This window comes from Eulemur rufifrons, chromosome 29 (assembly GCF_041146395.1).
Source record: "Eulemur rufifrons isolate Redbay chromosome 29, OSU_ERuf_1, whole genome shotgun sequence".
Lineage (NCBI taxonomy): Eukaryota > Metazoa > Chordata > Mammalia > Primates > Lemuridae > Eulemur > Eulemur rufifrons.
This window is the reverse complement of record NC_091011.1, coordinates 89,294,043-89,306,542: the sequence shown is the minus strand read 5'-3', so window position 1 is coordinate 89,306,542 and position 12,500 is coordinate 89,294,043. Positions and strand designations below refer to the sequence as shown.

Sequence of the window (12,500 nt, the reverse complement as noted above, 5' to 3'; positions counted from 1 at the left end):
ACTCTGTCTCAAAAAAAAAAAAAAAGAAAGAAAAAGATGGAGCAGGCAAGTGAGGAAATTCATGAACATTTCAAAATAAATTTTGTGGAAACTGAAAGAGTAGCCCAAGTACAGATTCAATGTATAATTTCCTTCAGGAGGATTCAACAGCCTGGCTTTGTGAATTCAGAAGTGGCCAGTCAATAGGGTTGATATCTTGTCCTTGTGCACTCATCCTTTCATTCTCTGTTCATTCCTTCTTTTTTTTTTTTTTTTTTTTTTTGAGACAGAGTGTCGCTTTGTTGCCCTGGCTAGAGTGAGTGCCGTGGCATCAGCCTAGCTCACAGCAACCTCAAACTCCTGGGCTTAAGCGATCCTACTGCCTCAGCCTCCCGAGTAGCTGGGACTACAGGCATGCACCACCATGCCCGGCTAATTTTTTCTATATATATTTTAGTTGGCCCATTCCTTCGTCCATAAATAAAATGTATGGTGAATACTTTCTATGTGCTGGGCTTTCAGGACAATACTGAGCAAGACAAACAGTGCCCCTGCCTTTAGAGTCCTATGATATGAGCAAAGAAACAAACAAAAAATTAGAGTGTTATAGAGGAGTTCATAGTATTATGGAGAAAATGTAGGAAGACTGCCCAACCCAGACTGGCAGGGTCAGCGAAGACTTCCTTGAGGAAATAACATTCGCGGCCTGGAGGAATGGTAGTTGCCTAGGGAAGAAGAGAATGTGACAGTGTTCCAGGAGGGAACAGCAAGTACAAGGACACTCCAAGAAACCATGAAACAAAAAGAACATGTCACTTTGGAAGACCTGAAAGTTCTATGTGCTAACATGTAGCGTATGGCCAGGCTAGAGATGTATGCAGATGGAGCCAAGTACATGTAGATAGCTAGTAAGAACTATGGACTTGATTCTAAAAGCAATAGCAATCTGCACTTATAAAAGATCACTCTAGCAATGGTGCACAAAATATGAATAGATTAGAAGCAGGAAAAATTTGATGCAAGAACAGATAGGAGGCTATTATTAAGAACTCAGGCAAGAGATGATGGTAGTATCGACAAAGGTACTGACAGTGAAGACAAAGAAACTGAACAAATTCATTGATGCAGAGGAAGGAAGCAAAATCATTTAGAATATATGACCTGGATATGGGGAATGAGAATGAGTAATGAGGGAGGATGCCCAAATGCCTAGTTTGGGAAATGAGATGGATAGTGAGTAGAGTAATATCCATTACTGAAAAGGAACAGGTTTGACAGGGAAGCTTTCAATTTTATTTTTAGTCTGTTGAGTTTGAGGCATCTGTGAAGCATCCAAGTAGACAAGTGGCTGAATGGATATATAGGTCTGGAGCTCAGGATAGGTCTTTATGGAGACAAAAACCTGGGACTTGGCCTCATACAGCTGAGGTCATGCAGGGGGAGAACATATGTGAGCAGGCGGCCTGGGGCAGAGTAGTAGAGAACTACTTCCCATATGCCTGAGTAGAGGGAAGGAGAGGAGCAATAGAGAAGGAGGAGGAGGAACAGCCAGAGACAAAGAAGGAAAAAACAGGAATGTGGGAGCCAGAAGGCAAGGACATAAATGTTTCAAGGAGAGTCAACTGTGTCTAAAGCTGAGTGGTCAAGAGGAATGAAGAATAAAACTGGTGAAAATAATTTTAATGAAGATTGGATAGAATGTGGCATAAGTAGGAGATAGGAAGCACAGAAAACCTATTCAAAAAGTTTAGTTGTGAAAAGGGGAAGAAATGAGAGACTGAAAAGGCTGGGCAGGACATGTGAAAATGGAGTTGAGGAGTGTATGATGTGGTGGATCGAGGAATCTAGGATGTTTCCACAGCCTAAGGAATCTAGGATAGGAAAAAGGTGAAAAGCAAGGAAGAGTGATAAACTAGGAAGCAAATGAAGGGGCCAAGGGACAAGAAGTATTGATAACACTGAAGAACAGGAGTAAGGGAATGAGAACACTAGAATAATACACAGACTGGGATACCGAAGTTCCGTATTTCAGAAGTGGAACAGGGACGAGTGATAAGGTTTAGCATTCAACCAGTAAGGGGGGTAAAATTAACAGAGGGTGGAGCAGGAGTCAAAGTTCCAGGAGAAGATGAAGTCAGGGAAAGCGGGAACAGAGTGTTAGGTAGGTCATCCACATAGACACTTAGAGCATTCTGGAAGGTAACAGGACTCAGAAAGAAAAGGACATTGATAAGCTAGGCACCAAAGCCTAAGCCTAATGTAACTGAGATCCCAGAAGGCTGGAAGATTTATGGTGTTATGAGTTAGCCAGACATTGTAAGCCTCAAAGGAGAAGAGATTTTTATAATAAGATGGAAGAGTAATGGTTTAGAATAGATACTGAGGAGCCAGGAAAATGCCAATACTCCTTCACACTGACCCCATTTGAAAGGGCAAGGCAGCTTCTACTCAAGGGGGCTACAGGGTAAGATTTTCTCAGGGAAAAAACAAGGTTAGTATAAAAAAATGTGAGGACTGTTCTGTGAAAAGGTTGGGCATAGATAGGTTAAAAGAAAAGGACAACAAAGGGAAAGTACCTCAACATAATAAAAGCTATATATGACAGGCCCACATCTGACATCATACTCAATGGTGAAAAACAGAAAGCTCTTCCTCTAAGATCAGGAACAAGACAATGATGCCCACCCTAACCACTTCTATTCAACATAGTAGAGGAAGTCCTACCCAGAGCAATTAAGCAAGAAAAAGAAATAAAAGGCATGCAAAATTGGAAAGGAAGAAGTAAAATTATCTCTATTCACACGACATGAACTCATATGTAGGAAACCGTAAAGATTCTACACACAAGAAAACCGTTAGAACTAGTAAACAAATTCACCAAAGTTATAGGATACACAACACACAAATATCAGCTGTGTTTCTATACACTAACAATAAACAATCTCAAAAGGAAATTTTTTAAAATCCCATTAACAATAGCAACAAAAAAATAAAATACTTAGGAATAAATTTAACCAAGGAGGTGAAATATTTATACACCAAAAGCTATAAAACATGGTTGAAAATAAAAGATGACCAATTAATTGGGAAAACATTCCATGTTCATAGATTGGAAGACTTAATATTGTTAAAATATCCACACTATAAAGAATCTACAGATTCATGGCAATCCCCATCAAAATCCCAATGGCATTTTTTGCAAAAATTGAAAAAAAGAGTCCTAAAATTCATATGGAATCTCAAGGGACCCCAAATAGCCAAAGCAATCCTGAAAAGGAACAAAGTTGAAGGCCTCATACTTCCTGATTTTAAAACATAATACAAAGCTACAGTAATCAAAACAGTGCTATACTGGCATAAAGATAGACATATAGACTAATGGAACAGAAAAAAGAGCCCAGAAATAAATTCTCATATATATATGTGGTCAAATGGTCTTCAACAGGATGCCAAGACCACACACTGGGGAAAGGACAGCCTCTTCAACAAATGGTGTTGGGAAAACTAGATATACACATGCAAAAGAATAAAGCTGAACCCCTACCTTATAGCATATACAAAAATTAATTTAAAATCAGTTAAAGACCTAAATGTAAGACCTAAAACTATAAAACTCCTAGAAGAAAATGTAGGTAAAAGCTTCACAACATTGGATTTAGCAATGATTTCTTGGATATGACACCAAAGATAGAGGCAACAAAAGCAAAAATAGCCAAATGGGACTTCATAAAACTTAATAACTTCTGTGCATCAAAGAACACAATCAACAGTGTGAAAAGGCAACCTACAGAATGGGAAAAAATATTTGCAAATTATATATCTCACAAGGGGTTAATATCTAGAATCTATAAAGAACTCCTACAAGTCAACAACAAAAAAAACTTCATAAAAAATGGGCAGAGGACTTGAACAGACATTTCTCCAAAGATTTTCAAATGGCCAACAAGCCTATGAAATGATGCTCAACTTCACTAATCATTAGAGAAACCCAAATCCAAACCAAAATGAGATACTACCTTACACCCACTGTAACGACCACTATCAAAAAAACAGAAAATAACAAGTGTTGTTGAGGATGTGGAGAAATGGGAACCCTTGTACACAGCTGGTGGTGTTGTAAGATGATGCAGCTGGTATGAAAAACGTACAAAGGTGATATATAATAATGTTTTGTGATCCTAAATTTCTCAAAATAGAGTCACTTATGACAAGTCACTCAGCCCACAGTGAAATTGCTGACCCCTCAAAGTGACAAACATATGTATAATGGACTGAGGTGGTATGATAACACCCGCTGGCCAGGCACCCCCGAGACTCAACAAAGAAGTGAAGCCAGAAGGTAGCTGAGATAATTACCATGGACACTCCTGTGGAGGGCCACAAAAACAGCAAAGAAACTGACCATGGCCAAGATGCCTGCAGAAGCTCCACTCCTGAGAACTCTGAGGCCTCCTCTCAATATATAGGTAGCAGCTACTGGAAGCTCTGCCAGAGTAGAACAGCAACACTCTCCCAAACCCTCTACCCCACAACAGGTTGGCATTTGGAGGGAAATTTGAACCGACCTGGTTCTTCTGTCAGCATGCTAGTCTCCTGAGCTACACACTATGGTTTGTTTCCCACCCTACCCCCATCTCTTATTACTGCCTATGGGCAGTTGTTCAATGTGTACAAATTTTCAGTTTTGTGAGATGAAAAAGTTCTAGAGAACTGCTGCATAACAATGTGAATATACTTAACATTACTGAACTGTACCCTTACAAATGGTTAAGGTAGAAAATTTTATGTTGTATATTTTTTATGATAATTTTTTAAAAATGACAAATAATATACCAAACCATGCAGGAAAAAAGTGTGAGGGAAAAAAAAGAGCAGCAGGACAAAGGGAGTTTGCATTTGGGGCAGTAACAACCTTGAAGTCAAGGATGGAGACAGAGCAAAATGAGGCCTCCAGGCTCCTACCAACTCTGGTTCAAGCTGTTTCAGATACGATTTAGAATGACGCCTCCATTAGTGCTAGAGTCTTAATAGGCCTTTAAGTCTCAAGACTACATGGGCAAGAAATTATTATGATACCTCTAAAGACATCCTGCAGCTGGGCGCGGTGGCTCACGTTTGTAATCCTAGCACTCTAGGAAGCCGAGGCAGGAGGATCGCTCGAGGTCAGGAGTTCGAGACCAGCCTGAGCAAGAGCGAGACCCCCGTTTCTACTAAAAATAGAAAGAAATGATCTGGACAGCTAAAAATATAGCCGGGCATGGTGGCACATGCCTGTAGTCCCAGCTACTCGGGAGGCTGAGGCAGAAGGATTGCTTAAGCCCAGGAGTTTGAGGTTGCTGTGAGCTTGATGCCACGGCACTGTAGCTCGGGCAACAGAGTGAGACTCTGTCTCAAAAGGAAAAAAAAAAAAAAAAAAAAAGACATCCTGCACAGGGGTCACAGTCAGTTCCTGAGATTTTCACCTAGGCATAGAAACAGCAGTAATCCTCAGGAAGCGAGAGGTTTCCCCAGTTGAGCTAGCCATGGCCTAAACTGAACGCTCCCACAAAGGAGGGACAGGAACCTTTCCTTGAGAACTCAAATGTAGTTACAAAAAGGAGAAACCAAACATTACATGCTCATTTTTTAAAATATCTCCTCTACCCTTTTCTTTTATGACAAACTTTAAGCTTCTTAGGTCTGTTCTTTAGATGCTAGCTAATGGAATTTGAGTACTTGGCCTTGAGAATACTTAGAAAAGGAGAATAGGTTCCAACTTCTCTACAGCTGCAAAAAAAGCAGACACCAAGCTGCATCATAAAGTTATTTCTGACAGTGGTGAATTAACAAGACTCACGAAACAACAGTGTGAACTGTTCTGTTTTCTGTTCAACAAAGCAGTCATTTAAGACACCTGAATTTGAGTGTTCCTACTTATTTAAGATGTATGCCTGAATCCCCCAAAGACTGCAATTTGATTGGCTGTCTTTATAATCTGTATAATTTTATTAAAAACTTCTGTTTATTTAAATCTTATATTAAACCAGAATAGGAGTTCTGGTACTTTCTTCTTCTCCCTCCATGCCTGAAGGCTAATAAAACCCTTGACTCCCTAGAATTCCTTATTCAAACAAAAGGTGTGAAAGTCTTCTTCTCATTTAAATTAATGTAGGCTAATGGGATAGGTGAGGCTAGTCACAAGGAAGCAGATTCAGTAAGGTCCAGCTACAGGAGTGATGACAGGCTATAGGGAGAAACTGAGGGAATAAAATCCCAGGGAGACACATGAGTTCCAGTCCCTGTCTACTACTAACTTGGGAGGGGACTTTTCTCTCTTTAGAATGGGCCTTAATTTCTTCAACTGTAAATAAAATGAATAAAAATAGCTTCCTTTCTGATCTTACTACTATAATCTACATCCACTGGAGTATGAGGATACATGTAGTTCCAATTACACAGCTCTGGTTATAACAAGAAGCTCTTGTTTTTGTTTTTGGTTGGAATACTATTTATTCGTCTTTTATACCACGTTTTATAGAGATAAGCATAACTGAGGATTTTAACCGCAGGCCCCTTTTGGGCCGTTTTGTTGTTGGGGTGAAGGTGGGGTAGGGCTGTCAGATAGTTACCAGTGTTTTCCATAGAGCCAATGGCCTCCCCATGTCAGCAGGCACAGCCCAGCTGTAGTCTTCTTCCAGTGATTTCGAAGTGTTTTAAAAAACACAGTCATCTTCTCCTAGAGGTTTGCTAGGTTAGTAGAGACAGAAAAAGAAAAAAGAAAAATACAATTTATCCAAGGTAGTCACGTAGCATCCCAATTATTCTGTCTTCCATTCTTTTATCTTCTCTCTCACTCCTTTTTTCCTTCCCTCACTCGTTTTCCCCCTCACCACTTCTCCAGCCTCAGCTCATCTTCTTCCTTCTATTTTCATCATCTTCATCTTCTCACCCACCTATTCACCTTTATTTCTTCCTTCCTTCACATCTTTCCACCTAAACTATACTTCTTCCTTCTCTGATCACTTTTTCCTCATTGTATTAGAAGGGAATTCCAGCTTCCTGATTTTTCTGTCTTCTTACAGCCTCATTGCACCACTGTTTAAGAATAAACATTTGTCCATGATAATATAACAGACCCAACACCACATTAATAATGTGTTCAAAATAAAACACCAGGCCCTCAATACGAAAAAAAGCAGAAAACATGCACAGAAAACAGCCAGGTGTGGTGGCGCCTGGCTGGTCCCAGCAACTCAGAAGGCAAAAGCAGCAGGACCACCTGAGGCCAGGAGTTCAAGGTTGCAGTGAGTATGATTGTGCCACTACACACCAGCCTGGGTGACAGAGTGATACCTCATCTTTGCAAAAAAAAAAAAAAAAAAAAAATTTAAAGTAGTTCCCTCTAGATTATAGATTGTGGGTGACGTTAATTTTTTAAATTGCAGTGTAGTTTCTAAGTCTTCTAAAATGAATATAAATTGTTTTCAGATAAAAAATTAAAATTTTTATGACTATGTGTGAGGTAAATAGACCAAGGGAAAAAGCTGCTTCCACTGAAGAGTCCAAGAGTTCCTTCATTACTCCCTTTAACCTCCATTGGTCACAATTCCTCTCAAGGGAAGAAACATCCTTATAGAAAGCAGCAATGAAGCCAGTGCCAGGGAGCCCACTTTCCTGTGAACCCCACACTCTGTCCAGGCTAGTTCATAAAGGATCCCAAAGGCCCGCGTAATTCTTCAACCTCTCTCCACCTGGCCCCAGGCCTCTTCCCTTCAGTTCAAATGCCTTTAATAGACACCTATATGCTGGGCTCTGTGCTGAGTGTGAGGGCAGAGAAGGATAAGTCCCATTCTCAAGTGTTCACAACTGTTAAACCCGCAATCACAACACAATTGCGATTACAATATAGCAGGATGAATGTCAAGGGTGAGCACAAGGCTCTGTGAGAGTCTGCAAGAAGGGACCTAACCTAGACTTCGGGTGACACGGTGGTGCACAATCAGGGAAGTCTTCCCTGAGTCTTTAAGAGGGAGGAATTACCACAGTAAAGGAGCTATGTGTATGCTACAGTATAAATGCTTGTGTCCCCCCAAAATCCACATGTTGAATCCTTAATCCCCAATGAGATGGTATTGGGAGATAGGTCCTTTGGGAGGTAATTCATGAGAGTAGCACTTTCATGAAAGTGACCGACACCCATCTGGTGCTGATCCTCTAGGTGAGTGTCAGTCATTTGTGACCTAAGGGCATTTTTGATTTGGGTTAGGTAGGAGAATGTAGACTTGCAGCAATCCATGGGTGAAAAGCAAGAAAGCATTTTGGGGGCATGTTGTCGAAGGTGTGGGTATTCTACTGCGTATTTCAATTGGAACTTTCTGAATTAGTAGTGCATTCATGAGCACTACTCTCAGGAATGGGATTAAAACCCTTATTAGAGAGACACTAAAGAGATGGTCTCTCTCTCTCTCTCTCTCTCTCTCTGCCATGTTAGGATACAACAAGAAGACAGCCATCTACAAACCAAGCAGAGGGCCATCACCAAGCACCCAACCATGCTGGCACCCTGATTTTGGACTTCCAGTCTCCAGAACTGTGAGAATTAAATTTCTGTTGTTTAAGCCACCCAGTCTACAGTATTTTTGTAGACTACAGGATATGTCCAGAGAAACATAGGTAGGTAAGTGTAAGGGAAAAGAAATTTTATTTCTCACCCATTGCTAGGTCCATGGCTCAACCTCCTATAACAAGAGACAGATTGACAAGAGAAATGCATACAAATTTACTAAATGTAAGATTTAAGTGTAAATTTACATTACTAAATGTAAGATTTCCCTGTTTCTTTGGGTCTTTATTACTTTTATGCTAAGTTTGATGCAGAGTGGAATCACATAGTAGTACAATTGGATGAAGGGGGTATGATCTAATGGTAATAAACTGGGGGCAACTTAGCAAGGCCCATTGATTGAGATTGTTCTCTGTGTGCTCACGCCTTCAGAGACAAGGGCATTCCTCATGGGCACCTATCGCATGAGGGTCTCAAATAGAGGAAGGTCAGAGAATGATTTTATTTCTTTTATGGACTGCTTCAGAGGAGAAGAGTGGGAGAGGTCAGAGAGTAACTTTCTTGCTTCTGCTATTTCCTCTAATGCCAGGGTGTCACATTTTCAGGTAGTATGTTCTAAACCCCATCGATAATCTGGCATGGATAAAGAGCAGGGTAAATATGAGAGAGTGTCTAGAACGGGGTTCTCAACATTTAGTACAGAATTTATTAAAAACACAGATTCTTGGGTACTACCTGCCTCCCTCAAGAGTCTCATTTATTCTGGAATTGAGCTGTCATCTTCATTTTTAAAAAGGACTCTCAGAATTACAATGAAAATCAGCACCATGCCAGAGTTTGAAACAGTGGTTTAGAGATAAAGAATGGGGAGAGGGGATTAAAAAAGACCTTGAATCCACACTAAGGACTTTGCATATTATGTTGAAGAAAATGAAAAACTTTTGATGGGATTTAAGCATTTGATATAATCATATTTGAATTTTAGAAAGATCACTTTATAGCAGAATGGAAAAACGACTGGTAGAAGCTGAAATTAAAACTAAAGAGAGCCATTAGGAAATTATTACTAATAACTCTAATAATCTCTAGGTACCTAAAGGAATGAACCGAGATACAGAGGATGGATTTAGAGATCTTTAGAAAATAGAAATTGGCAACACTTGGTGATCAATTGATTGCAGGTTGTGAGAGGAGGAATCAAGTCAGGTTTTGTGCTTGGGTGACTGGTTGAATAATGATTTCAATCATTTAGATGTGGATTGTAGATTTGTGGGAAAAGGTATTGTGTGCAGTTCAGGAGAGACTGAGTTTGACATGCCTATGGGGCATACAAATGGAAATGTCCAGTGGATGTCTAGAGTTAGCAGTCTGAAGCCAGGAGAAATCGAGCAGAAGACATAGATCAGAGGACTCATTAGTGAGAAGGAGGCCAAGTTTGAGTACAGATACAATCACTCAAGGAAAGGGTAGACTGAAAAGAATGCCAATAATAAGAGAACAATCTAAGAGTCGATAAGTCTGTTTAAAGGCCATCCCTGTCTCAATGAAGTCCCTTTTTTGTCACAAATGAATGATTTGTGTATCACAAAAATAACATGAAAATATGCAGGTGACCTAGTATAGTGAAAAGAGCACACTGGTCCAAGGGTCTGGAACTAGATTCTAGTCCTAGCTTTGTCACTTAACTGGTAGTGAGAACCTGGGTAAGTCATTTAACTTCTGCTTCTATTTCTTTACTAGTAAAATGAGGATGCGCTACCTGCTCTGATTGCCTCATCTGGTTATGAAGATCACATGTGATAGGACTGTAAATGTACTTCATAAATTTTTCTCTAAGTATTTAAGTTGTCATCACAATATGCAATACAGTAGTTAACAATGTCTATTCCCTTCTAAGTAACTAGAAGAATTCTCATTTACCAATAGAAGTCTAAATTTTATATGTTCAAAGTAACATATCTTAAGAGCAGTTTTTTCCCCACAAAAAACTTCAAATTCTAGTTGTTTTCAATCTTCCTGACGTGTAAGGTGGGGGGTTCTCACTAGACAGTGAACATGGACAGGTGCTACCCATCTGCAGCACCAGAACCTAGTAAAGTGCCCAGAATGAATGAACCAACCAACCCATCAATGAATCAGATACTATCCCCCCATTTTGCAAACGAGTACGCTGAAGCCCACCGAGCAAAGTGAGGGTCCCCAAGTCAGCGACAGCTGCGAGACTCGAACCCAGGACGCCTTATTCCCGTGCTGCCAGTGTGACCAGGGACCCGTATGGAGCCCCCTGGGCCGCGCCACCCAGGCCTTCGCCCCTACCCTCCAGTCGCGCCGCCGCCCGCACCCCCGGTGCCCACGCTGCGGCCCCTGAAGGCCGGGATCCCCGCGGCCCCCGTCCGGCGTGGCTCCCGCAGCTCCACCCCGCGCCCCGGGCCGCCCGCCCGCGCTCTGTCCCAGCGCCCCACGCTCCGCTGCCCGCCCAAGCACCGCCGCACTCACCACGGCCAGCTCCGCTCACGGCCCTGCTTTTCCTGTGTGCTCCCCCTAGATTCCCCGGCTAGTTCAAGGGAAACCGCTGCCGCCGCCCTCAGGTTCCGCCGTGGAGCCGCGAGCGCGCGCGGGCCGGGCGGGGCGGGGCCTGGACGCCTCCAGGCCGGGGAGGGTGTGCCGCAGGGGCCGCTGCCCCGGGGCTGCCCTCCTCCGCATTCTCTCTTTTATTCGCTCATTCATCCTTTCATCCTTCCATGTAGGGCCCAATAATATTTTATGGAAAGCCTACCAAGGCAAACACTGTTTTAAGACCTGGAACTAAATCGGAAAATAAATTAAATGAACAAGGCAATTTTGGGTAGCGGTAGTGACACGAAGAAAATGAAACAGGGTGATAGAAAGGAAGTGGGGCAGGGGGAGAGTTATGTGAAATTGGGCAGGCTAAGCTGGGTCTCTCTAAGCGAGGGGTGATTGGTCTGAGTCCCGAATGCCAAAAAGGAGCCCCTCAAGCAAAGTTCCAGGAGAGAGTGAGCCTGGCCCAGGGAACAGCTGTGCGAAAGCTCAGAAGCCTGAGGCAGTTTGGCAGGTTGGAGGCCAGTGTGGATGAGGCAGAGAGCGCTAAGGAGAAAGTGGCCAGGAAGAAACTGGACAGAAGGGCAGGAGAGGCCATGGTGGCAAGGAGTTAGGACATTACATCAAATGGGGTTGGATGGCATTGGGGGGATTCCCTGGGTGGGGGGGCGGGGCGTTGGTTTACATTTTACACGACTCTCTGGCCACAGTGCATGCATGGATTCTAGAGAACAGTAGAGCTACAGAGAAGGCAGGGCCAATGCTCACCACCAGACCGTTTAAACTGTGTGCTTGGCCACCACATTGATGTGGGGCCAAGCCAGGCAATGTAGGTTTCTTGCTTCCTTTTTCCCTTCCAGCACTCAGTCAACCAACATTTGCCAAGTGGTGAGTGTGTCCTAGGCCCTGTGGCAGGCACTGGGGATGTGCTAGAGTACGTGGGTCTGTTACCGACAGTCTGGTACTTGTCCCTGCAGCCGAACTAAGAATGAAGACAAGCAGTTTAAAGAGAAGGAAAGAGAAGTTTATTAATTTGCTCGCAAATGAGGAGAATGGCAGATTCTTGTCTTAAAGTCCTACCTATAAGAAGAAATACAGAGCTCTTAAAAAGAGTTTTCAGCTGGGGGCTATTGCTGTTTAACTACAGTTGATGGTCCTGATGGGAAGACAGTCTCTTGACCTCTGCCTGGAATTGTCCATTGAGCCATCTCCTGTGATACAAAGAAACAACACTCCGCTGCCCTTCTGATTACTAGCCTTGGGCTGGGATGCACGTTTTAATTCCCCAAAAGGGGGGGGGGGAGGGCAGGTTAAGAGACAGCTTGTAAAACATTTTACCCTTTTTCAGGCCTTCCCTCTGTTACATGCCCTGCCCCACAGAGCTGGCAATCTAGTCTCCCTATGTGAAGATACACGTCCT

At 42.4% G+C, this 12,500-nt stretch overlaps 1 protein-coding gene across 2 annotated transcripts in view; it reads right to left on the bottom strand.

Annotated features, from left to right (window-relative positions):
* The window catches only part of AGK (acylglycerol kinase), a 76,699-nt gene extending 65,640 nt beyond the window's left edge, over positions 1-11,059 (bottom strand). Inside the window, exons 1-2 of one of the 2 annotated variants that reach the window (XM_069462724.1) lie at positions 11,018-11,059; positions 6,588-6,705 (exon numbers count right to left, since the gene is read on the bottom strand). In XM_069462724.1, coding sequence (XP_069318825.1) covers positions 6,588-6,688 — 101 coding nt within the window. In that variant the 5' untranslated portion in view covers positions 6,689-6,705; positions 11,018-11,059. Of the gene's footprint in view, positions 1-6,587; positions 6,706-8,669; positions 8,698-11,017 lie in introns of those variants that run through there. The other variant, XM_069462725.1, reaches the window with a different exon arrangement.
* Positions 11,060-12,500: the final 1,441 nt, after the last annotated feature.